At 40.6% G+C, this 25674-nt stretch overlaps 1 protein-coding gene across 3 annotated transcripts in view; it reads left to right on the forward strand.

Moving 5' to 3' along the window:
- TENM3 (teneurin transmembrane protein 3) overlaps nucleotides 1-25674 on the forward strand; it is a 793331-nt gene that overhangs the window by 677221 nt on the left and 90436 nt on the right. For all 3 annotated transcript variants that reach the window (XM_049864999.1, XM_049864997.1, XM_049864998.1), the window contains exon 13: nucleotides 13356-13502. In XM_049864999.1, the coding sequence (XP_049720956.1) occupies nucleotides 13356-13502 (147 nt within the window). The remainder of the gene's footprint in view (nucleotides 1-13355; nucleotides 13503-25674) is intronic.

Here is a 25674-nt window from a genome sequence, read left to right on the forward strand (position 1 = left end):
ATGTGGCGAAACCTAGATGCGCGATCATGACTGCTTGTACCAGCAGTACCAGCTACTGAGAAAGCTGGCCTCAGCCCAGGGTGGCGTCTCCTTCTGTATTTAGGGATGGTATCACGCAAACTTACATCACCGTGCTGTGAACGTTAACCATATGTGTTCCATCTGCTTAGCACATTTCATAATGAACAATACAATGAGATTTTTGAGGAAAATTATAAGGATAGGGGTATTCGTGTGAAATATATTCGAATGTCTTAGTTTCCAAATAGTTACTGTACAAGTGACTTGTAGTTCTAAATTTGTGGGCTGATTATACATTATATACTACAACTATATGTAATATATGTTACAATTATAATTTTATGTATTACAGTATATATATTAAAATTAATGTTTTCTAAAGGAGTATAAATACCTGTGTACACACACAGGTATTTACACCCCTTTAGAGAATGTGAATTTACCTTGATCAAATGATATTACTAATGAGAGAATATAGGTTATGATGTGTTCTTTATTCCAAGAAGCTGAATCACATTTTGATTGGGAATTGTGTGTCCAAACTAACAGAGGTTTTATGTGACACAAGGAAGAAAAAAACTCTGTGACATAAAAGTGGAGTTGTTTTTACCCTAGTAACTAGCCAGCTCTTTTTTTTTTTTTTCTTTCAACTAGCCAGCTCATAGAAAGAATATGCCCATCACATGGAATATATCTTGGAAAGTGAGACATTAGGGGCTTATCCTGGCACTTAAGGCCCTGATAGTGTGATGGTAAAGAAGAGCTCCGCCGCTCAGTAAAAGGTTGGCGGCTAAAGCCCGCCCAGTGGTCCACAGGGGAAAGGCCTGGAGGTCTGCCCCCGTAAAGATTACAGCCCAGAAAACTCTATGGGGCAGCTATACTCTGTCCCATGGGGTTGCTGTGAGTCGAAAATCAACTCGACCAAACCAAAAAACCAAACCCACTGCCGTCAAGTCGATTCCGACTCAGACCGACCCTGTACAGCAGAGTAGAACTGCCCCATAGAGTTTCCAAGGAGCACCTGGCGGATTCAAACTGCTGACCTTTTGGTTAGCAGCCGTAGCACTTAACCACTATGCCACCAGCGTTTCCATCAACTCGACATCAGCTAACAACATCTCGGCATTATTGGGGCAGAGTGGGCCTCATTGTTTATGAAAACAAACCACCGGCATCCTAAGTTCTTTTGCTCAAAGTTGGATCCTTCCTTTTTTATGCCAGTTACTTTATAAGTCTGTCCTTTTTAAACTTTATTTTTATTCATAAAATGAATTAATAATGCCTATTTTTTTTTATTTACTGGGAGCCCTGGTGGTGCAGTGGTTAAGAGCTCGGCCAGTAGCCAAAAGGTCAGTAGTTCAAATCCACCAGCTGCTCCTTAGAAACTCTACTCTGTCCTATAGGGTCATTAAGAGTTGGAATTGACTCATCAACAGCGGGTTTGGGGGTGAATATTTACAGAGTATTTACTGTGGCGCTGAGGCCAATGAAAAGTGTTCTACACACATTATCTTACTTAATCATCACAACAACCTATCAGGTAGACGCTGTTAAAACCTCCACTGAGGAAACTGAGGCTCGGAGAGGTTACGTAACTTTACTGTGGCTGCACAGCTAACAAGCGGCAGAATCATAATGCAAACCCAAGTGAGCTGTCCCTGAGTTCATGCTCTTCACATTAGACTATCTGCCTCCTAAGTTACTTTGCCATTGTTTTTGCAATTGTGTGTATAATGAAAATTAATCTTTTCTGTGATAAACTAATCGCTATGTACCTGTCACAAAAGACTGAATTGTCATATAAAATGGTGTCAGGGATTTCTCCATAATAAAGTGTCACTTTTTTAATTCAGGAAAACCTGAATCATAGGTGATAACAGGACCCGTAGTTTGCCAAAATAACTACAACAAAAAACAGTTCAAGGAAAATCAATTTATACTGTGAATAATTCAAGAAAGCTTATAAACTGTTTCTTGAAATTTCTGTACCCTTCCCTCCATAATTTAAATTTATACCCGGTTTTGGAAGGGCTGACTCATTAGGGGGAGAGTAAGTGCGAGTATGGAGTAAGGTGTATGTAAGCTTATATGTGACAGACTGACTTGATTTGTAAATGTTCACTTAAAGCTCAATAAAAATTATTAAAAAAAAAAAATACACCGTGGAGAGGCTGGATCAACAGAGGGGGTCAGAAAGCTTTCTAAACTAGGGCAACTCCATTTGACTGAAAAATTTAAAGTCACATATAGCTAGCTATCTGGGCATGACTCAAGATGGAGATGGTTCAGATTTCATGTTAAAAAAAAAAAGCCACTTGTTATGAATTGAATGGTATCTCCCAAAGAGATATCCTGAAGTCTTAACCCCCATACTAGGGAATGTGACCTTGATTGGAAACAGGGTTTTTGAAGATGTTATCAGTTAACATGAGGTCATACTGGAGTAGGGTGGGTCTTAATCCTATCTGAGTGGGGTCCTTATAAAAGAGGAGACACTGAGACAGAGGGAGGATGACTATGTCAAGATGCACCCACAAGCCAAGAGATGCCTGTAGTGACCAGAAGCTGAGAGACAAGGAATGCGTGCCAATGTCTCCATCAGGGAGCAGATAGAGGACAGTCCTGCCAAGACCCAGAATTTGGACTCAGCCTCCAGAACTGTGAGACAATAAACTTCTGCTTTTGTAAAAAAAAAAAAAAATTATACCCAGTTTTTTTGTCAGTTTAAGTTGGTAGGACTGATACTATGAATAGATATTGGCCACTGAAAAATACTGATCGAAAGCGGATAGGTGGTATTTGTCACCAGCATCGACTCATGAAAAAGGCCTAGCAGAGTCTAGTACCCAAAATACAAATGTAAGCATCTGTGTGCACTCTGTCACCCACGAGAAGAATTACTTTTTTTCTGTAAATCACCTTTGAAAATAGCCATTTATCTACTATTTTCCAAAAATAAATTATAGTTTATCCTAGACGAGTTAAAAGGATTACTCAATTTCATTTATTTCTTCAGATTTCTTAGTATACGATTAGATTTGTTAGTAAAACGCAAATGCCACTCTAATAATTGTTATAACCTAGTTTATTGTTTCAAAATTTTAAATATCTAAATATTCATTTAGTGTGAAAAGCACTAGTATTATACTCTTGATTTATGTATTTTAAGAGCTGTTTCTGGCTAGTTTAGTTCCCAAATCAGAGTACTAACGTATATGTGATTTTTTAAAATATAGGAAATACCAACAACAGGTGGTTCTGCTTATGCCATTTAATAAACTCGAACAAAGAGTAAAAGTCTAAAGGAGACACGTGTTACTAACATGTTTATGTGTGTGGTCCAGTGGTTGAAATCATGCCACAACTCTCATATAACCCACTGCTGTCAAGTCGATTCCAACTCATAGCGACCCTGTAGCACGGGGTAAAATTGCCCGGTGGGGTTTCCAAAGCTGGAATCTTTATGGATGCAGACTCCCAGATCTTTCTTCCACGGAGTGACTGGTGGGTTCAAACCGCTGACCTTTCGGTGCCCCCAAGTGTGTAACCACTGCACCACCAGGACTCCTCAAGCTCGTCTACCATACTCCAAACAACAGGCTCTTCTTACACTGGCTGAGCACCTGTCACTGTCGTGAGTCGGCCGCAGGCCTTGTGAGTACTGCACTCATTTCCAGTATGTGTACAGACTCCACAGTGAGGGGAACCACCAAAAAAACAACAGTGAGGGGAAAATACCAGGAACTCTTCTCCCAGGTGTCTGTACAAAGCCCCACCTTGGGTTTATAATGGTAATTTTCCAGCAGTGCTGCCTTTATAAAATGTAGCTCATCTCAGAGCACCTTTCCATAGAATCTGGCTTCTTCTGGACCAAATTAAATTGGAGAAGTATTATGTCACTCTTTTGGAATGTCTTAGTATAAATAATGTTCCAAACTGAAGTGTGATATTTTGCTTAGGTTGAATGCATGTAAGAAGCGGTGTATTGGTACAGATAATTTTTATGCCACATTTCCAAACTAAAAAACATAAAATATGAAAACTTTCAAAAGCAACTTATTTGGAGCAGATTTCCACAAAAAAGTATTCTCAATTTGGGAGAGCGAAGTTCTTTAAACCGTGTAAACACACACATGTGCACACACACACAGACACGCAAACTGCTCTTTATTGGTGGTACTGCCTTACTAATTGTTAAAATTCATATTGACTGACTCTCCTAAATAGAATACTTATAGTGTTTTATCCTGATCTTAGAATGAGAATTCCGCGGTGAGAGAGAACATATTTTAAGGTGCCTGAGTAAACTCATAAGAATATGAAATTGGTTTATGTTGTTTAAATTATGTTACTGTTATAATCCTTTACGACAGGGTAATCAGTAATAAAACAGGGCAGTGGGTACCAATTAAGCAACATCAAATCAATGGGCGTGCTGCTTGCAGACTGACTTAAACAGTCACTGATGGGAATAAATGGATTTAATATGTACTTATTTGCAGACTGTAGCTTTTCTGTCATCCTACAGGAGCTAGTACATGAATAATCTAAGAGGGATACCTACTTACAAATTTAATGAGATGCTAATGGGAGTCATTGCTTTAAGTTCATGTTATAAAGTGTGATGGAACACACAGTGCTAAATAAAAATCTGTCCTCTACGCCGAGGACTTTGTAGTAACAGCCAGAGTGAAGAATATGTCTGTTTGATTATGTACTCATCTGATTGAATTATCCTCTTGTGAAGATGAGCCCCTAAGATTTTATTATTGTGATTAAACTGAGAAGTATTTCCTGCATTCTATGTTATTTGCCTATGTTTATGCTATATCCAGGAGTCAGTTCAGCCAACCAGTGAAAATACTGTACTATTTAATACGGTCCACCCAGGCTCATTGTTGACAGCACAGAGAGTGTGAGTAGCTGTAACCATACACATCAGCAACCAGGTGTACACAGCCCAACCATTTGTATTTTTCCCCTGTGAGCTGCCTAAAGGATGTGTAACCAGCTTGGTTTGTCTTTGTTTCATTGCTGTGTTTATGAGAATCAGTTTGAAGGTGAAAGGAAAGCAAATTTGAAATTAATCTTATTCCATACAGACCTCCGGATATCCCACTTCCCCCCCAAAGGAGGCCCATGCACTCCTTTGACTTCATCTTAAAATCAGCAGCCTTCTTTGGAACTGCCAGTCGGCGGGTGTTTCTTGTGCAGCATTCATACATCAAGTGAACTTTTCTGTGCTTTCATTTCTAAGTCACTATTTTTAAACTGGATTTATTCTTCACTTTTGCTGTCTTGCTAGTGGTTTTCCAAACTTTGGATTTTAGAACAAGTTATAGCTGTTGTTGCCATAAAATTTTCTTCAGTCTACCTAAGGTCACCTTCTTTCATGAGGCTGTGATAACAGAGTAATATTTCAAATTAGTTTGAATTTTAATCTTACCTCCTGGTTTCTCCCTTTCATTGTCAGTGTTAAATTCAGAATTTCCACATTTTTCGGTCTAGTTTTTTCATTCAAATAAAGTCATTAACCAACCCAAAACCAGATGATGCTTCTAGTCTGTGTTACACAGGTAAGACAGAGTTCTGGCCATCCTGAGTTGTAAGTGTAACTTATTTATTAAGAACATGGACTTTGCCGGTGACTGTGAAGATGAGGCAGCCCAGCCAGTGTTCTGTTCCATTGTACACAGTGTCGCTAGAGTCAGAATTGACTCAATGGCACCTAATAACAGCTTAAAAAAAAACTAAAACCGAACCCATTGCCGTAGAGTAGATTCAACTCATAGCCATCCTATAGGACAGAGTGGAACTGCCCCACAGAGTTTCCAAGGAGCGCCTGGTGGATTCAAACTGCTGACTTCTTAGTTAGTAGCTATAGCACTTAACCACTGCGCCACCAGGGTTTCCGAAAATAGCTTAAGCACCGAAAAAAAAAATGGACTCTGCTATCAGATTACCTGGTTGGAATTTTCAGTTTGCCACTTGCTGGCATTATGATCTTGGGAAAGTTATTTAATTTCCTGTGCCTCCCTTTGTGAAACGGGAAGATAACATTATCTATTACCCCCATGGGTGGTGAAAATTAAGTCAGCTAATTTATGTCGAATGCTTAGCATAGTTTTCAGCACAGAGTAACAATCAGTAAATGGTTTTCATTGTCAGCACTATTGTAAATGCTTAGGAGAGATGGATTGTGGGAGGGACAGATGGAGAAAGGAGAGGGCCTGAAGGTTGAGAATGAAGTAATACTCACATTTTCTTTTTCTCATAAGGTAGCCTCTATATTACTCGTCGAATAGCTTCAAAAGCTGCAAACACATGTAGTACATACTAGTACCACCATAATAAGTACATTTAATCATTCCAATACATATTATCCAATAGACATTAAAAAAAATAAATAACCAAACCCATTGCCATCGAGTCAATTCCGATTCATAGTGATCCTATAGGTCAGGGTAGAACTGCCCCATAGAGTTTCCAAGGAGCACCTGGTGGATTTGAACTGCTGACCTTTTGGTTAGCAGCCATAGCACTTAACCACTATGCCACCAGGGATTCTCAGTAGACATTAAGACTCCCTCATGAGCCACATGTAGGAATACAGTGATTAGCATGGCCACTTCTGATGGGGAAGGACTACACATTAGCTAGGTCTATCTACAAAGATCGCTGAAGCCTTGTATTTTCATGGTGTCTTTTAACTGAAATGTACTGATAACAGCTAGGTCTTGAGTTTCGCTTCTCCTTTTTCATGAATCTTGACGTACATACTCCTAAACTTAATCCATGAGAACTATTGGGGGCAGCGGTGGGGAGGAAGAATTAGATGTAACTAGAGGAAATGGAAGGGGGAGGGATGTCCATAATGTTGGTAGATAATCAGATGAGGCAGCAGCAGGCAGATATAATTTCCAAAAAGCTGTTATCCCTCCCACAATAATGCTAGGAATTAAAAAATTGTACCATGAGACTATAATGAACAAGGTTGCTCCTTTGGAGCCGGGGACAAACCTCGTCTTCCTTTGCAGACAAGAACAAATCATTCCTTGTGCACACCCCCACCCATGCCCCTTAAACTAAAGGAAATATGGTAAATAGGGGCTTTAGAAAGGTAAGAAATTCTTTAAAAAGAATAATATTAAGGCACCTAGAGGGGAGTGTATGAAAGGATATGGCACTAGTCATTTGCCTTGGAGAGATTGAAGGTTTATGGGTTAATTATATAACTGAAATACTGTGATGCGCCAAACTTTTCTCCCACATCCAAAATTTCCCTGAATCTGTGCCCATCTGTACCAGCAGATACACCAAGGACCTCCAGTGGGCCTGCTTGAAACCAGGGCCATTGTTTCATTTGTTATACTTCAGGGATGGCTATGTATCTGAATGTATTTTGAAGGAGAGACTGTTAAGATCAAGAATAAGCCACCTGCATTCTGGTGTTTAAAGTAGGCCTACCTAGCACTTTTCCAAGAAAGCCATCCAGAAGACGTCTAAAAGAAAGTGGTACTACCCTGTGGCTTTGGGGGAAAAAGTGACTGCCGGAGTTCTCATTAGATCATGTTTGATTGCAGAGCACTTCCGAGCTCCTGTCGTCAGTTAGTTTCTTCCCCTGGGAGTGGGCGGTAGTTTCTATATCTCCAAGAGTAGGCATAAAAAAAAGATCCTTGCTAGTTGGTGACCTTTTACAAATTACTTCATCTCTCCTTTTCTTGGAGTCCCTGGGAGGCTCAAATGGTTAAGGCCTGGACTACCTGCAGAAAAGTTGGTGGTTCAAAACCACCCAGGCGCCTTGGAAGACGGGCCTGGTGGCCTGCTTCCAGAAGGTCACAGCCATCTACTTCCAGAAGGTCACAGCCATCTACTTCCAGAAGGTCACAGACATTGAAAACCCTATGGAGCAGTTCTACTCTGTGCACAGGGGGTCCCCATGACTGGGAGTCAACTCGGCAGCAACTAACAAGAACTCCTTTTCTCAGTTTCCTCGTCTGTAAACTGGATAGAACTGTATTTACATCATAGAGTTATGGTGAAGCTTAAGTGAGAGAATAATACAACACTTAGAAAACATCTGGCACAAAGTTAGGCTTTATTCTTACCTTCAGATAGCAAGGCTGGGATTAAAGAGTACTCCGTGTGTGTCCCTGGGGTCACTCTGAACCTGGCCTAAACCAGGAGAAAGAAATTTGGGGGTCATCGGTGTACCAGCCAGGTGTCCATAACCTGTAAGGTGTTTGGACCCAGGGCTCGTGAATGAGCTGAAATCACAGACAGCATTTACGTGTGTGAACAAGTGCGCGTTCTTCGGGGGAGAAAAGGCATACCTTTCACTGGTTTTCTAGAGATCTTCAACCCAAAAGAGATTAAGAATCACTGTCTTACAGGAAATATGGTAAGACCCCACACAGAATCTTCTTAAAAGATAAATAATTGAAACTCCAGAGAAAGTATTTTATGAATACAGGACTTTACTGAGCAGTAGTTTCTTAAAGGGCCCCATTTTACATTGTCTAGCATGGGTTTTTAGCACCTACTTTTATAAGCTTTATTCTATAAAACAAATAAAAACTTCTGAGTAGATCTACTAGGAATGACTTTCCTTCAGTGTCAGAACATATTCCTTAGTTTTCAAAGCAATTTTTCTGCCACTAAATGTGCATTTCAGCAACTGTTAGGTGTAATAATTTTTAAATTTACTGTATTATTTTTATGATTATTGTTCTTAATGGCTCCTCCTAAGTTCCTGCGTTTTTCTGGTTATTTCCTATAGTAGTTTTCACAGTAATGTTTTTATTGTTGCAATTATTAGTTTTGATAATTACTTGGACCTCATATATTGACATCTTCTTTTAACTTCCTCATTGTTCAGCACTAGGCTTTTGTGGTATTGTCAGAAATTTCACCTGTTGAAGCCAAGATAGATAGAGGTTGTTGTTTTCTACCCTTTCTCTCTGAGTTTTAAGCTACCAGCCTCACAAACATCCCGTGTGGCATAAGATGCAAATGATAAACCTTGGCATCTTCTTCTCAGTACAGACATTTTTCTTATGCTTCGTTTTTTAGCTTTTTGCGAGACTTGTGTTAAATATTTTTAATATTTAAAGGGTTATGTTAATTTTGACCTGCTGTATATTTTAAATGTATTTTCTAACTTCAGCTCCACTTTTGTTTTCTTCTGACCCAGTGATAAACTTACCTTTACCTGTAAATCAATCCAGTGTTTTGAATAATTTGCTAAAAAATGGAATTGGCTGGATTAGAAATAACTTATTCCTTCCTTGAAACTACTAATCTAAATCAGAATTCAGTTATATTTCTTATTTTGGTTGTGTTAACTGAAGTGGACCTGATATAAAAGCAAAAGATTTACTAACTATGACCAGTGTTATTAATTTTTATGAACTAAGAATTCACTTAGAAATACTACCCATAACTGGGTCAGAAACTCCAGAATCTTTAGTGGTGCTTTGTTTATGTTCAGATCATTAGTTGAGCTGTTATGGGTCTCTACTAGATTATATAATACTTACAAGGGTATATTAGGGAATGCTGTGAACAGTATTATGCAACAAATACATTTCTATTTTAATGTTTGAACATTGAATTGTTTTATTAAACTATAATTCAGAGTGGTGCCTCACACTGTTTCCCCTTCACCTCAGCTCCCCTACAGTGTATCGTTAAGTAGCTATAAGCAAAGCTTATGTTTAAGTGCAATTCAAGAGCCTCTAATGGAATCCTGTGACGAGACAAGGAATCTTTTTATATACACAGCAAAGATGTATCAAAGCCGTTTATGGTTTTGTTTACACACATGACAAAACTATCAGACCTGAGTGGTGCGACTGGAAGTTGTAGTTTAAATCATTGTTAAAGAGTTCTGCTACCACTTGCATATGTCAGTGATGAAAAATAATCAACATAAGCATCTTTGAGAAGCCATTTTAGATCATTAAAGATGTATGAATTTTGACAAAGCAAGATTTGGGGCTTATTAAGAATATATTAGGTCTCTACATCGAGTGAAGAGAGAGAGGTATTGTGTCTCTTCAGGAGGAAAGGTGTCTCCTCATTGAGCCTCGTGAAAGATTTAGTGGACAGTGGCCGGCACAGGTACAGGTACAGGAAAAAACTCAGTCTTCATCTCCACTCTTCCCACAAGGCTTTTGTGAGAAACGGCCTACTCTCGTATGAGTCCAGAAAAGAAGCAGGACCTCAGAACACTGCGTGTTTCCTAATGGACTTCATATGTGACATATCGCTGTCCATCTGACGTGTTTTCAGGAGTTCCTGGGCAATCATTTTACAGGACTTTAACATGACTTTTTCATAATACATTACATTTGCTCAAGGAGTGTGGATTTCTTTTTTCTTTTTTTTGTTATTATTTATTAACTATTAAAGTTAATTTGTAGGTCTCCTCATAGTTGTAAATTTCTAAAATCCTTTAGTAATAAAGAATGGATCCCATTTGTTCTACTTAGATGTTAAAGTATGATCTTAAAAAGGATAGGGTAGGAAACATTCCAGATAATCGATGAAGGGTAGTGTTAGTTTACTCACAAAGTTTTCTTGAAAATGCTGAGTGCTTCCTGGAATCATGACTGCATTTGCTAAAACGAGAATATATTCCGTTTTTAGAAGCTATGAAGTGCATCTCTGTCCTGTGATGTGAGTCTTATGTCAGCTGCAGCTACTCAATTTGCATGTAAATTCTGAAATTTCCATGTCCCATGTGACACTTCTGAAATGTCTGTCTGTTCTTCTTTCCTTTTTAATTTCTCAAGCTCACTATTTGGATAAGATAGTTAAAGGTACTGTATACTTGCTCTTTGTTGACATATCTGCATATGTATCTCTATATAACTGTGTACTAGACTGAATTAGGTATGAAAATAGACTGTTTTCATGCATATTTCTTTAAATTATAAATCAGGCTTACATTATGTGAAATGCCTTGGATTTAAATAATTGAGACTTAAATGTCTGTGTCTCATTTTTATAATTTTGAGTTATCATGGATTTTATTCCTTTGTAAAAGCATTAGTTCTCACGGGAACCAAAAGCTGAAGATAACAGTGCATTTGCTGTTTTTGGTGGGGTTTTTTGTTTTGTTTTGGTTTGTTTTTTTTTTTGTTTTTGCTTTAATATCTTCAGTGTTGGCAATTTAGCTCATGAGCTAAATTAATTCTGAATTAATGAATCACAAACGTTCACTCTCTTATCACAGAATAAGAAATTGTCAGTCTAAAGACTTCTGGTTAGCGTATGTTGAGGGAAATCTCATCTATCCTCAAATGTAAACTTATCTGGCTTTTTCTAAATGTTTCAGAATACATGTGATACCATAATTTATGTTTTGTTATTTTTTTTTAAACTACAAAATACTGTACATTCTAAAAACAGAAAAGATGACTGTGTTCATCAGAAAACAGCAGATTCTTACGTCTTCAGTTATGGTAGAAATAGGTGGATTTTTTTTTTTTCACAAGAAAATCCCCTTTCCCATTCTCCTCAGAGTACTTATTTTCTATCCCCTGTTTGTGCTTTTCGTTAGAATATGGAAATATTCATGGCAATATCCGGGCTTTCCTATGATAACTCAGCTGCTGCACCTCTGTCAGTGGGGCTATTAAATCTTTTTTTTTTTTCCTTTAAAATCAGTATAAAACAAGAAATCCACATCCAAAAGGAAAATTTACCTTTTATGTGTCAAATAATCCATAAAAACAGATGGTAATTGTCTGAAAGGAAAGCAGCAAAATTAATCTCATCCTGACCTGATGGTATCCATAAATAAAATTTCATTATACCCTTGCCATGAGAGACTGTCAAAATAGTCTTACTCCTGTTAACTGTAATCTCAAGAGACAGAGCTTCTCTTCGAGACATTTACATTCCAAATTCCATAGTGGAGGAGGGGAAGCCAATACATGAATAATTCTTTAATACAGACTTAAAATAAGCATCTTTAGACAGATTGTTCCCTTAAATTTTGTCTCTGAAACAAGAGTAGCATTCTAATTATAAGAAGCTATATAACAAACCCCAATTACTACAGCAAGTATTTTTATTAACATATATTTTATACCAAGTTATAAACAACTCTGTGTCCAGACGTATCCGATTAGTAGCCAGTTACTCTTAGGAGTTCAGCATTTACGTCCTTGCTTCTGTTGGTGTCTTACCACACTCAGAGACGAGAACACCAGAACCACCTAAGTGTCATCCCATCACAGCTCGCGTTGGCTGCATGCCAGGTGTCATCAGTAGGAAGTGGCAAAACTGTTTTTTCTTTTTTTTTTATTGTCATGTTAGACTGAAACAATTATAGATTTTGGATATATTAAATTATTTTAATTGTTTCCCAAATTTTCCCTCCTTGCCCATAAAAGCAGACAAGATAGGATATAAAGGTAACAGCATAAAAGCCTCAGGGAGATTGTCACAAAATATCACTCTCCGCTCTCTGTCTTGAAGCACGTCACTACCGTGTTTTTGTTCAGTCTATCAATGTTTTATTGTGGTCCTTATGGTATTTCATTTTGTCCGTCCTAAGTAATCAAATATGCACAGCTATTACATTTAGTTGGAAATCCTGTTGGTCCTGTCCCATCCGTATGCAGCCTGAATCCTAATGTTTGTTAGAATAGACGCTAAGCTGCTTCACTATTTCCTGGGCTTTGCTTATTCTGTGAAAAGGAATGTACTCTTGGCATAAAGTATAGTCATTAAGACTGGCCTATACTTTGTGCAATTATTTAATGCACTGTAATTTCACATGAATGTACGGCAACTCTGAGGCCAGATAAAATTAATGTTTTCTTTTTAACATCATTCATATCCTTATCCCCACTTTCATGCTCCTGAATTTAGAGGGAATTTTTAAAAGCAACAAGGTGCTTTAAGAAGGCGTGTCCTAGCAAGTGACCAGTAATGTTCACGGCAGATTAAAAATCCATATTAGGGATTCTGAAATTATTTGGTAGAGATGCTTTTTCACACCGTGCAGTCAACCTTGTTGCTTTGCTAAAGGAAAAAATGGAAGTTAATTTTTTCTGGCCTGCAGCTGTTTAGTGGGTTGTTGCATATATTTCTGTCCTGCACAGGTAAGTGGTGTCTCAAGGGTCAGGCCAATCAAAGATGCCACTTGGAGAAGAATTAGATCCCTTAGACAATGTTGCTGTTTCTATCCATGTGCAATTACAGTATTTGTGCTGTTTAAAAAGGCCTGTCCCCAGTGAGTGTCCCTTTTCTGTTTATCTTGGGTGCAAAAATTTGCACTACTCAAATCACTTGTGCTTTGCTTCTTTGTCTCTTGACAGAGGGCTGCCCTGGTCTGTGCAATAGCAACGGAAGGTGTACACTGGACCAAAACGGCTGGCACTGCGTTTGCCAGCCAGGGTGGAGAGGAGCAGGGTGCGATGTAGCCATGGAGACCCTCTGCACGGACAGCAAGGACAACGAAGGAGGTGAGACATGCTGAGCAGGGAAGCAGGTGTGCGCCAGAGCCCAGGTATATGAGTTCCAGTGAGCACATAGCTGTCTGCTGCCAAAAAACCTGGTCCCGATAGATTGGACTGATTAAAAAAAGGATGAGTGTTGATAGAATGAATTTGCCACCTGTTTTTTTCTGAAACAAAGGCAAGATTATTACTGTTCAGGGGAATAGCAAGGTCACCAAATTATAGTATCAGTGCCCGCTGTTCTCCATTTCTTTTCCTGATCCCCAGTTGACTGTCCCCTCAACTGTAGTATTTAGGGCTCTGTGAACTGGGAGCTCTAAAGCAATATTTTAATAACTAAGCTTCCATAAGATGCAAGGTATTCTCCAAGCTCCTCTGTTGAAAGGCGTGAACGAAAACAAAGAAGAAAACAGTCCCCCTGAAGCTATGCCCAGTGTCTTTTTAGCCTTAGCTTCTCACCTTGCTAAAAAGATTGCAATGTTCCACCCAATGTAAGCTCTTTGTTAATAAATGTCTTCTTTATTGGGTGTGTATTCTAACTTCAGAGGATACAGAGTGAGAGCTGATGGTTAGTGACAACTCTTCAGTTCTGGCATAGTTTTAGCGCTGAGATTTTAGAAGGAGTTTAGTTCCTACCTGGGCATCTATGGTCAGATACTCCGTAGGTGAGGATGTGTCTCCCTAACCCCTACGTCATTCCATCTGCTCTTCTGGGAGCGCTCCCATGGGCAACACAGTGTTAGCTGAGAATGCAGGTTTTGGGGTCCTGACAGATCTGTACTCCACCATGTAGTAATTATGTGACTTTAAACGAGATTCTTAATCTCTTTAAACCTCAATTGCTTCACCTCTAAAATAGGGATAAAAGAGCTTCTGAAGGATTAAGTGAGAAAATGTATACAAAAACCCATTGCCTCGAGTCAATTCCGACTCATAGGACCCTAGAGGACAGAGTAGGACTGCTCCGTAGGGTTTCCAGGGAGCAGCTGGTGGATTAAGACTGCCAACCATTTGGTTAGCAGCCTGAGCTCTTAACCACTGCGCCACCAGGGCTCCGGGACTCAGCATGTCGCTGGTTATGTAGTGTGCTGTCAGTGGTGGCTGGAGTCTCTGGGTGCTGCAAACAGTTAACGCACTCGGCTGGTCACTGAGAGGTCAGAGGCAGCTTGGAAGAAAGGCCTGGAGATCTACTTCAGAAAAACGCACAATCGAGAGCCCTGTGGAGCACAGTTCTGCTCTGACACACACAGTCACCGTAAGTCGGAATTGACTCCACCACAACTGGTCTTACTGGTCTAAGCGGTCGCTGTTATTGTCCAGTTTTCCTTCTTTTGCACTCAAAAGTACCCATCTTGACGAACTGAAATTCCCAGAAGGTCGCAGAGAAGATTAAACAGCCTTTTCCCGTCTGTACCTGGAGTGCACCTAGCTGCAGCTCTCTTAGACGCAGAGGGCCAAAACCCAGCCCGCACTCCAGCCTTGCCTGTCGTCACTCTCACACCGATGTCCTGTCTGCCCCGCCGCCCTGATGAGAAGCTGCGATTCTTCTCTTTAGTTTCTGGTACACGGTTCCCTGCTCTTCCTATTTTCTTTCAACCCGAACTATCAAGAAACTTGAGCCACAGATTCTGGGCTAAAACCCTTTCCTTTCTGCTGCTGATGCGTTTAGGCGGTCCTCAACCCTCCAAGCTTTTCCTGTGTAGCAGGACCTGGCCGCCCCGTCTCCTTTTACCCTGTGCTATTTTTTTTTTTTTTTATGTAGAATGTAGAAAGGGGGAACCCTGGCAGCGTACTGGTTAAGTGCCGTGGCTGCTAACCAAAGGGTTGGCAGTTCGAATCCGCCAGGCGCTCCTTGGAAGCTTTATGGGGCAGTTCTACTCCGTCCGATATGGTTGCTATGAGTCAGAATCAACTCAGTGGCACTGGGCTTGGTTGTCCGGTTTATGTAGAAAGGGCAGCATTAATTCTCTCTGAACTACAGCCCAGATGATACCTTTCCTCGTTACTTTTCCCCAAGAATCACTAGCCTGTTGTTTTCTGTTGCCCAGGGGAAAAAGAGAGCTTCTCTTCTTCCTTGATCATGTATTTTAGATTTTGTCTTCTACAAGATTGCAGCGTGGAGGTCACAGGCCCTCTCAGAGGGGACCAACTGCAGGGCTGGGCCTGCAGGGACACTGTGGCGTAAAGGAGGGGCCGGTCAACTCTCGAGTGTTGTTATCAGCTAAGGAGGCTTTCCGCTCTCCTCAGAATTTATCAGCTACGAAATGGCCTCGTTCCCCTTTTGTTTGCTCTTATTAACCTGAAACTCGGCTATCTCTAGGCTTCCCTCTCCAAGGGGAATCTGAGCTGATGGAAGGCCTCCTGGGGATTCTCTACTTGTCTCACATAATTTATATTCTTGTCCCTAACCTAATTGTGTTGATCTTCTTAGAAGAAATCTCAGCGCCAGCCTTGTTACACTCTGAAATTCTAACGTGGGTGCCTTATAACCTAAACTAGAGGGTTCTTTGAATTTAAGTGTGTCCTGTGTATTTACCACTGTATACGGAAACCCTGGTGGCACAGTGGTTAAGGGCTAGGCTGCTAACCAAAAGGCCAGCAGTTCAAATCCACCAGCCACTCCTTGGAAACCCTATGAGGCAGTTCTACTCTGTCCTATAGGGTCACTGTGAGTCAGAACCAACTTGACAGCAATGGGTTTGGTATTTTTTTGGCTTTAGGTGTGAATCAGGTAGGTAATTATCTTAGTTACCTACTGCTGCTATAACAGAAATACCACAAGTGGGTGACTTAAACAAATCAGAAATTTATTTTCTCACCATTTAGGAGGCTAGAAGTCTAAATTCAGGGTGCTGGCTCTAGGGGAAGGCTTTCTCTCTCTGTCGGCTCTGAAGGAAGGTCATTGTCTCTTTTGAGCTTCTGCTTCTGGGTGATCTTCATGTGGCTTGGTATTTCTCTTCCCCAAACTCTGCTTTTCTCACTTATTTGTTCAGTATCTTTTATATCACAAAAGAGATTGATTTAAAACATACCCTACACTAATCCTATCACACTAACATAACAAAGACAGCCCATTCCCAAATGGAATTATAAGACATAGAGGTTAGGATTTACCATGCATATTTTTGGGGGGACACAATTCAATCCATAATATTCTACACTTTGGCCCCTTGTCCTTCACACATGCAAAACACATTCACCCCATCAAATCACCCTCAAAGTCTTAGATCACCTCCAAGTCCAAATCTCACGTTCTGAATCATATCAATCAGACATGGTGAGCCATTAGGCAGATCCCATCCTTTGGCAAAATTCCTCCTTACCTGTGAACCTGTGAAATCTAGAATACAAGTTATCTTTCCAAAGTACAATGGTGGAACACACACAAGGTAGACATTTCTATTATAAATGGGAGAAATTGGAGGGAAAGAACGGATAATGGGCAGCAAGCAAGTACAGAACCCAGCAGAACAAATTACATCAGCTCTCAAGGCTTGAAAATAATCTTCTGTTCTCTGAGACCATCCCTGCCCTCCAGACTCTGGTTTTTGGCCACACCCTCTGGATTCTTGGTGTAGGTCCCTAGGCCCTAGGCTTCAGCTTCGTCTTCCAGGCCCTATAAGATGATAACTCTGCTCCCTCAGCTTAGTCTTTCTGAGTAGCAACCCTATCCCCTTGGACCCAGTAGGCCCCATTCTTCTACCCTTTGGGTATGGCAGCCCTGCCCCCTCAGCTTTAGACAGTGGCCCCATCCCCTGGCTTACCTTAATGGCAGCCCCACACTCAGGAACTCAGTTGGCAAAGATCCAACTCTGAAACCTAGGAGGCTGTGGCCCCACCTTTTGAGATCCCAGAAATCACAGCCCCACCCTGTGAAATCAAGAAGGCTCTGATTCCCATCTCCGTCCAACAGTTCTGCTAATCTCCAAGCTGCCCCGGGGATGGTTCTTTTCTTCTTTCTTTTCTTGGAGGACAAGAGGTGTAGTTCCTTTGGCCGTTTGCTGCCTGTAGAATTCCAAGAGGAAGACAGAGTTCTCTCCTTTTGTTTTTTCTCTGTCCCCTTTAGTCTAAGTTGATGGGTTTTCTACTTTGGTAGTTGGTTAGATCCATTAGTCACGTATTTAATCTCTTTAACAAAAGATTCTGTAGCCACGTCCTTGGTGAACATTCTAGGACATGTGTCCTTATTTTTTACAACAGAATTTTCCAAATCTTTAAGTTTTGTTTTCATTTTGCACAGTTCATTTTTTAAGTCCATCTCTCCACTTAGATTTTACTGTAAGCAACAAGGAGAAACCACACAGCCTCTTCAAGATCTTGCTTAGAAATCTCATCAGCCAGATATCTGAGTTCATCACTTACAATTTCTACTTCCACGAAACATTTGAACGTAATTCAGACAAGTTCTTTGCCACTGTGTAGAAGCATCACCCTTCCTCCGTTGTCTAATCCCATGCCCATCATTTTATTTCAAAGCCTCACCAGAAGCACGTTTATCATCCACGTTTCTAGCAGCATCAGGCTGGCGGCATACGCGTTCTCTAAGACAATAAAGACTTTTTCTGTAGTTCCTTTCTCTCAATTCCTTCTGAGCCCTCACCAGGATTGCCTTTGATGTCCATGATTCTACCAACGGGCTTTTCAAGGCAATCTAGGCTTTTACTATTTTTTTTTTCTTTTTTCTTTTACTATTAGACACCTTAAAACTCTTCCAGCCTCTACCCATTACCCAATTCCAAAACCACTTCCACATTTTAGGTACCTGTTAGAGCAGCAGCCCCATTTCTCGGCACCAAATTCTCTTAGTTATCTAGTGCTGCTATGACAGAGATAGCACAAGCGGGTGGCCTTAACAAACAAGTTTATTTTATCACCAGTTAGGAAAGCTGGAAGTCCAAACTCAGGGTGCCAGCTCAAGGGGAAGTCTTTCTGTTTCTGTCAACTCTGGAGGAAGGTCCTTGTCTCTTTGAGCTTCTGCTCCTGGATAGTCTTCTTGTGGCTTGGCCTCTCTCTCCCCGTCTCTGCTTGTTTAACCTGCTCATTTTATATCTTGTAAGAGATTGAAAAAAAAAAAAAAAAGTTTTTTTTTTTAAGAGCTAGACTCAAGACGCACCCTATGCTAATATACCTTATTAACATAACAAAGACAGACCATTCCCCAATGGGATTATAAACCCGGGGCATAGAGGTTAGGATTTACAACACATATTTGGGGTGGGGGGGTCACAATTCAACCCATAACACCCTCCAAAGGATACTTTCTTTTACCAAATTCAGTTCACCCTGTCACAACTACCTAACCCTGAAGATCCTCAAAAGGAACTCACTAAACCAGTATCACTCCTTGCCTGGGGATCACCTCCTCCTTTATCTGTCTGAAATGCTTAAGGAAAAGCAGCCTTAGAAGGGAATTCTTTCCGAGGAGTAGGAGGAATTGCCTACAAATGAATTAGATGAAAGGAGATTATCTTTAGCCACTCTTTTACCACCTACACATTCCTAGGAAGTAAACCTCTTGTCCTAGTGAACCTTGTTTCTTTAAGGTTCAGACAAATAGCTGTGCACACAGTTCAGCTTTCAGCACTAAGAGCAACCTTTTACTCATTACTAAGGCCCTGACACGTGTCTGTCAGTTTGTCTTACTGTGCAGGCTTGTGTGTTGCTGTGATGCTGGAATCTATGCCACCAGTATGCAGATACCAGCAGGGTCACCCATGGAGGACAGATTTCAGCTGAGCTTCCAGACTAAGACAGACTAGGAAGAAGGACCCGGCAGTCTACTTCTGAAAACCATTAGCCAGTGAAAACCTTATGAATAGCAGCGGAACATTGTCTGATATAGTGCCGGAAGATGAGTCCCCCAGGTTGGAAGGCATTCAAAAGATGACTGGGGAAAAGCTGGCTCCTCAAAGTAGAGTCGACCTTAATGAGGTGGATAGAGCAAAGTTTTCAGGACCTTCATTTGCTGATGTGGCACGACTCAAAATGAGAAGAAACAGCTGCAAACATCCATTAATAATCGGAACCTGGAATGTATGAAGTATGAATCTAGGAAAATTAGAAATCATCAGAAATGAAATGGAACACATAAACATCGATATCCTAGGCATTAGTGAGCTCAAAGCACTAGTATTGGTGATTTTGAATTGGACAGTCATATTATAGTCTACTAGGCTGGGAATGACAACTCAAAGAGGAATGGTGTTGCATTCATCATCAAAAAGAACATTACAAGATCTATCCTGAAGTACAGCGCTGTCAGTGATAGGATAATATCCATATGCCTACAAGGAAGACCAGTTAATACAACTATTAATTCAAATTTACATACTAACCACTAAGGCCAAAGATGAAGAAATTAAAGATTTTTATAAGCTTCTGTAGTCTAAAATTGATTGAACATGCAATCAGGGTGCAGTGATAATTACTAGTGATTGGAATGCAAAAGTTGGAAACAAAGAAGAACGATCGGTATTTGGAAAATATGGCCTTGGTGATAGAAAAAATGCCTGAGATCAAATGATAGAATTTCACAAGACCAATGACTTCATGACTTCTTTCGCCAACATAAACGTTGACTATATACATGGACCTTGCCAGATGGAACACACAGGAATCAAATCTACTATATCTGTGGAAAGAGACAATGGAAAAGCTCAATATCATTAGTCAGAACAAGCCCAGGGGCCAAGTGTGAACAGACCATCAACTGCTTATATGCAAATTTAAGCTAAAACTGAAGAAAATCAGAGCAAGTCCACAAGAGCCAAAATACAGCCTTGAGTACATCCCACCTGAATTTAGAGGCCATCTCAAGAATAGATTTGACACATTGAACACTAATGACCTAAGACCAGACGAGTTGTGGGATGACATCAAGGATATCATACATGAAGAAAGCAAGAGATCACTGAACAGACCAAGATGAATGTCAGAGGAGACTCTGAAACTTGCTGTCGAGTGTCGAGCAGCTAAAGCAAAAGGAAGAAATGATGAAGTAAAAGAACTGAACAGAAGATTTCAAAGGGCGGCTCGAGAAGACAAAGTGAAGGATTAAAATGACATGTGCGAAGAGCTAGAGATAGAAAACCAAAAGGGAAGAACATGCTTGGTGTTTCTCAAGCTGAAAGAACTGAAGAAAAAATTCAAGCCTCAAGTTGCAATAGGATTCTATGGGGAAAATATTAAATGATGCAGGAAACATGAAAGGAAGATGGAAGAAATACACAGAGTCATTATACCAAAAAGAATTAGTTGACATTCAGCCACTTCAAGAGGTAGCATATGATCAGGAACTGATGCTACTGAAGGAAGAAGTCCAAGCTGCACCGAAGGCATTGGCGAAAAACAAGGATCCAGGAATTGACGGAATATCAAGATGCTTCAACAAACGGATGCAGTGCTGGAAGTGCTCACTTGTCTATACCAAGAAATATGGAAGACAGCTTCCTGGCCAATTAACTGAAAGAGATCCATATTTATGCCTATTCCCAAGAAAGATGATCCAACCGAATGTGGAAATTATCGAACAATATCATTAATATAACACGCAAGCAAAATTTTGCTGAAGATCATTCAGAAGTGGCTGCAGCAGTTTATCAACAGGGAACTGCCAGAAACTCAGGCTGGATTCAGAAGAGGACATAGAACCAGGGATATCATTGCTGATGTTAGATGGATCCTGGCTGAAAGCAGAGAATATCAGAAGGATATTTACCTGTGTTTTATTGACTATGCAAAAGCATTTGACTGTGTGGATCATAAGAAATTATGGATAACATTACAAAGAATGGGAATTCCAGAATATTTAATTGTGCCCATGAGGAGCCTGTTCAAAGATCAAGAGGCAGTTACTCAGACAGAACAAGGGGATACTGAGTGGTTTAAAGTCAGGAAAGGTATGCATCAGGGTTGTGTCCTTTCACTGTACCTATTCAATCTGTATGCTGAGCAAATAATCCAAGAAGTTGGACTATATGAAGAAGAATGGGGCATCAGGATTGGAGGAAGACTCACTGACAATCTTCCTTATGAGGATGACGCATCCCTGCCTGCTTAAAGTGAAGAGGACTTGAAGCACTTACTAATGAAGTTCAAAGACCACAGCCTTCAGTATAGATTGCACCTCAACATAAAGAAAACAAAAATCCTCCCACCTGGACCAATAAGCAACATCGTAATAAATGGAGAAAAGATTGAAGTTGTCAAAGATTTCATTTTACTTGTGACCACAAACAACACCCATGAAAGCAGCCCTCAGGAAATCAAAGGACACATTGCGTTGGGCAAATCTGCTGCAAAGGACCTCTTTGAAGTGTTGAAACCTTGAAGACTTAAGGTGCGCCTGACCCAAACCATGGTATTTTCAATCACCTCATATGCATGTGAAAGCTGGACAATGAATAAGGAATATCGAAGAGGAATTGACGCCTCTGAATTGTAGTGTTGGCAACGAATATTGAATATACCATGGACTGCCAAAAGAATGAACAAATCTGTCTTGGAAGAAGTACAACCAGAATGCTCCTTAGAAGCAAGGATGGCGAGACTGCATCTTACATACTTTGGACATGTTGTCAGGAGGGTTCAGTCCCTGGAGAAGAACACCCTGCTTGGTAAAGTACAGGGTCAGCGGAAAAGAGGAAGACCCTCAACGAGGTGGGTTGACACAATGGCTGCAATGATGGGCTAAAGCATAACAACGATTGTAAGGATGGCACAGGACCAGGCAGTGTTTTGTTCTGTTGTGCACAGGGTTGCTATGAGTCAGAACCGACTTGACAGCATCTAGCACCAACGACAAAGCCCTGACAAAGATGTGCACCCTGTATGGAATGAACAAGTTGCCTCCAGGTATCAAACAGTAACTGTTGGAACAGCTCATTTAACTTGGCAGAGGCCATGAAATAGCAGATTTTATATCATAAAGTGGAAGTCTGAAAGATGGTCCTTGCACCACATAATGGTGGATAACATCTCCAAACTGAGCACGTAGACCTTCCCACTTTGGGAGTAGCCACAAGATAACCTGTCCTAGTTGAGAAAGTTTTCAGAGCAAATGATCAACAGTATATGTCTAGACAAGGCTTTTTAGCTCCTAAAAAGTCAGCCCATCTCTAGATTGAGTCATTTCTTGTTGGTATCCCAGAACTCACTCTGATCATGAAGTTGCTAAGATCATAGAAAAGAAAGGTAAAGAGATAGGGACTGGTCACTCTTAAATGATGTGTGGTCTGGAGTGGGGATTAGGATAGTGACCCTTCACAGTCACATGCTTTAGTCCTTGCATACCTCTTTTAGGAAACCCTCTGTGTCATAGAGCACTGTACCTCAGACTTTTCCTTCCCTCAACAAGGAAATCCTTTCTATTCCTGAAGGTACTATTTATTCACTTATCCTCACCAGGAAGACTCTTTTGGTTGCACATGATAGGAACTCAATCCAAAAGATTTTAAGCCTAAAATAAATTATTAGCTTATGTAACTGAAAAATTCAGGCGTAGTTTGACCCAGGTGTTCAAACAATGATACAGAAATTTGGGTTTATCCATCTGTCAGCTCTTGTCTTCTTCTGTGCTAAGGCCAGTATCTCCGTCCAAATGGCCACCACCAGCTCTAGGCTTACATTCCACTAACACGGCAACCCAGCACAAAGAGGCACATTTTTCAATGGTTCCAAGAGGCCTGGGCCTGCACCTGAGCCTGACTGACTCCCATCAGACTGAATTAAATCACCTGCCCAAATGGAAAGGCACACAGGTGCAGGAAAATAGCTCTCCATAGCATTAGTGTTTATACACTGGGAAAATATACTCCAGTAACTATTCTGCATGACTAATAGCCTTGTATTCATTTCAAAAAGAATCTTCTTCTATTTTCTGTCTCTTCCAAATTATAGCCTTTTTACTTGAGAACAAGAAAACCAGTGCTGAACCTGTGACTGCTTTCCCTGTCAAAGATTTGCAAGGCAGCTATTTAATTCTCCCTCTATAATTTTATGAGGCCTTGGTAGTTCAGAGGTAGAATTCTCACCTTCTAAGGAGTCCTGGGTTTGGCTCCCAGCCAGTGCAGTCACCACCCATTTGTCAGTGGAGACTCACATGTTGCTGTACCTGTGAACAGGCTTCAGCAGAGCTTCCAGACTAAGATGGACTAGGAGGAAAGGCCTGGTGATCTGCTTCCAAAACTAAGCCAGTGAAAACCCCAAGGCTCACAATGGTCCAGTCCCCAGTCGATCTTGGGGTTGGCACCGGATCAGGCGGCATTTCCTTCCATTTGTGTGTAGGGTTACTGTGAGTCAGAGGCTGACTGAACAGCAGCTAACAAAAAACAGCAACACATACCTTTATAAGCATCATTGCTTTTACCTAGCCTACCCGTAAGAATCTGTCAGCCAGGCAATTCCATAGAAGGTTTCTTGACTTTAATTCCCTATAGGGTGGTCCCACTGTGGAAGCATCAAAATGCAACAGCTTGCCAGAGACGATTATGTTTTCAGGAACTTGAGAGACTGATTAACAAGACGGTTCTCAAAAGTACATTATCTCTGGCAGTTGCTACCGTGTTCCCATCCTTCTTCTTGCTAGGTAGACCTAATCACAACTCCTTATCTTAACAGGTTGTTAAGAATTGAACTGTGTCCCCCAAAAATGTATGTCCACTTGGCTAGGCTATGATTGCCAGTATTGTGTGCTTGTCTACCACTTAGCTATCTGGCGTGATTTTCTGAAGGGTTGTAAATCCTACCTGTATGATGTTAATGAGGCAGGATTAGAGGCAATTATGTTAATGAAGCAGGATTCAGTCTATAAGATTAGGTTGTATCTTGAGTCAGTCTATTTTGAGATATAAAAGAGAGAATTGAGAGAAGAGAGGGACTTCCTGCCACCAAGAAAGAAGAGCCAGGAGCAAGCGTGTCCTTTGGGACCAGGATTCCTATACTGAGAAGCTCCTAGACCAGGGGAAGATTGATGACAAGGACCTTCCCCCAGAACTGACAGAGAGAAAAAGCCTTCCCCTGGAGCTGGCAATGGCACCCTTAATTTGTACTTGTAGCTTCCTAGACTGTGAGAAAATAAATGTCTGTTTCTTAAAGCCATTCACTTGTTGTATTTCTGTTACAGCAGCTCTAGATGACTAAAACAGTGGTCCTCCGGTAGTGAGGACCCCTGTGGTTACCTGAGGCATGGGCCTCAAGCACTACCTTGATTGGACGGTTGAGGGCACAAGAATGACTTTAAAAGTCTCATACTAAAGCTTGTGCCAGGATGGTAGAATGCCCGAATATAACTCCTGCCAGGAATAATATATCTTACTTATAAGTTAATAGTTGTTCCTTGTCCTTCAGAGTTATTACTTTGTGGAGGAAAATGTACCTAAAACAGGGCTTTTGTTTAAGTCTTTGGACGCTGATGACAGTAAAGAAGAGAGCACAACTCACTTGATATCATTCATAAATTAGAAAGTAATAGAAAAAGGAGTAAAAACAGAAATTAAAGGCTTAAACTGTAAGAAAAATAATGATAAATAAGATAAAAAGAGAACCAGAGAAATGGATGAGTTTTGAGGTAAGCATCAAAATGGGGTGATGAATGGGACACAGTCTAAGTTTGGAGATTTTCTCAAATGAAAATAAGGAAATATTTTGAAAGTAGATTAAAAAACATCTAGCAGTAGGATGAGACCGTTGTGCTCTCCAACAACAAATTTAGAAATAAAAATTACATAGAGAGTAAAAGCACTGGGAAGAGAAGGAAAAATAAAAAAGAAGAAGAGATCATAAATACTTACCTGAAGGAATCCAGATATTATCAGATCGCGGAGCGGTGCTCAATCTCACAGCGTTGAAACACATTACCCTGGTAGATGGTGGTTTGGGGGAAATTTACTCTTAGCTTGAAGGACTCGACTGGATCTTGCTTTGGAGGAGAGTTTCAGATTTCTCTGCATCCTTTTGCTGTCCACAGAATTCTTATGCTATTTCCATTCTAGGAAAGAGAAATCCAGTTTTAGAAGCAAAGGCCCTCAGTAATCCCCTAATAGTACGCCAGGAACTTGGGGTTTTACTACTATTTTTTAATCAGTTCTAAGAAGGAGAGGAAAAATCAAAGCTTCACAGGCTGGGACGGAGCCTTAGTCTCTGCTGTATTCTACACCAGTTACCAATTAGTTGCCACCTC

The sequence above is a fragment of the Elephas maximus genome, chromosome 21 (genome assembly GCF_024166365.1).
Source record: "Elephas maximus indicus isolate mEleMax1 chromosome 21, mEleMax1 primary haplotype, whole genome shotgun sequence".
Lineage (NCBI taxonomy): Eukaryota > Metazoa > Chordata > Mammalia > Proboscidea > Elephantidae > Elephas > Elephas maximus.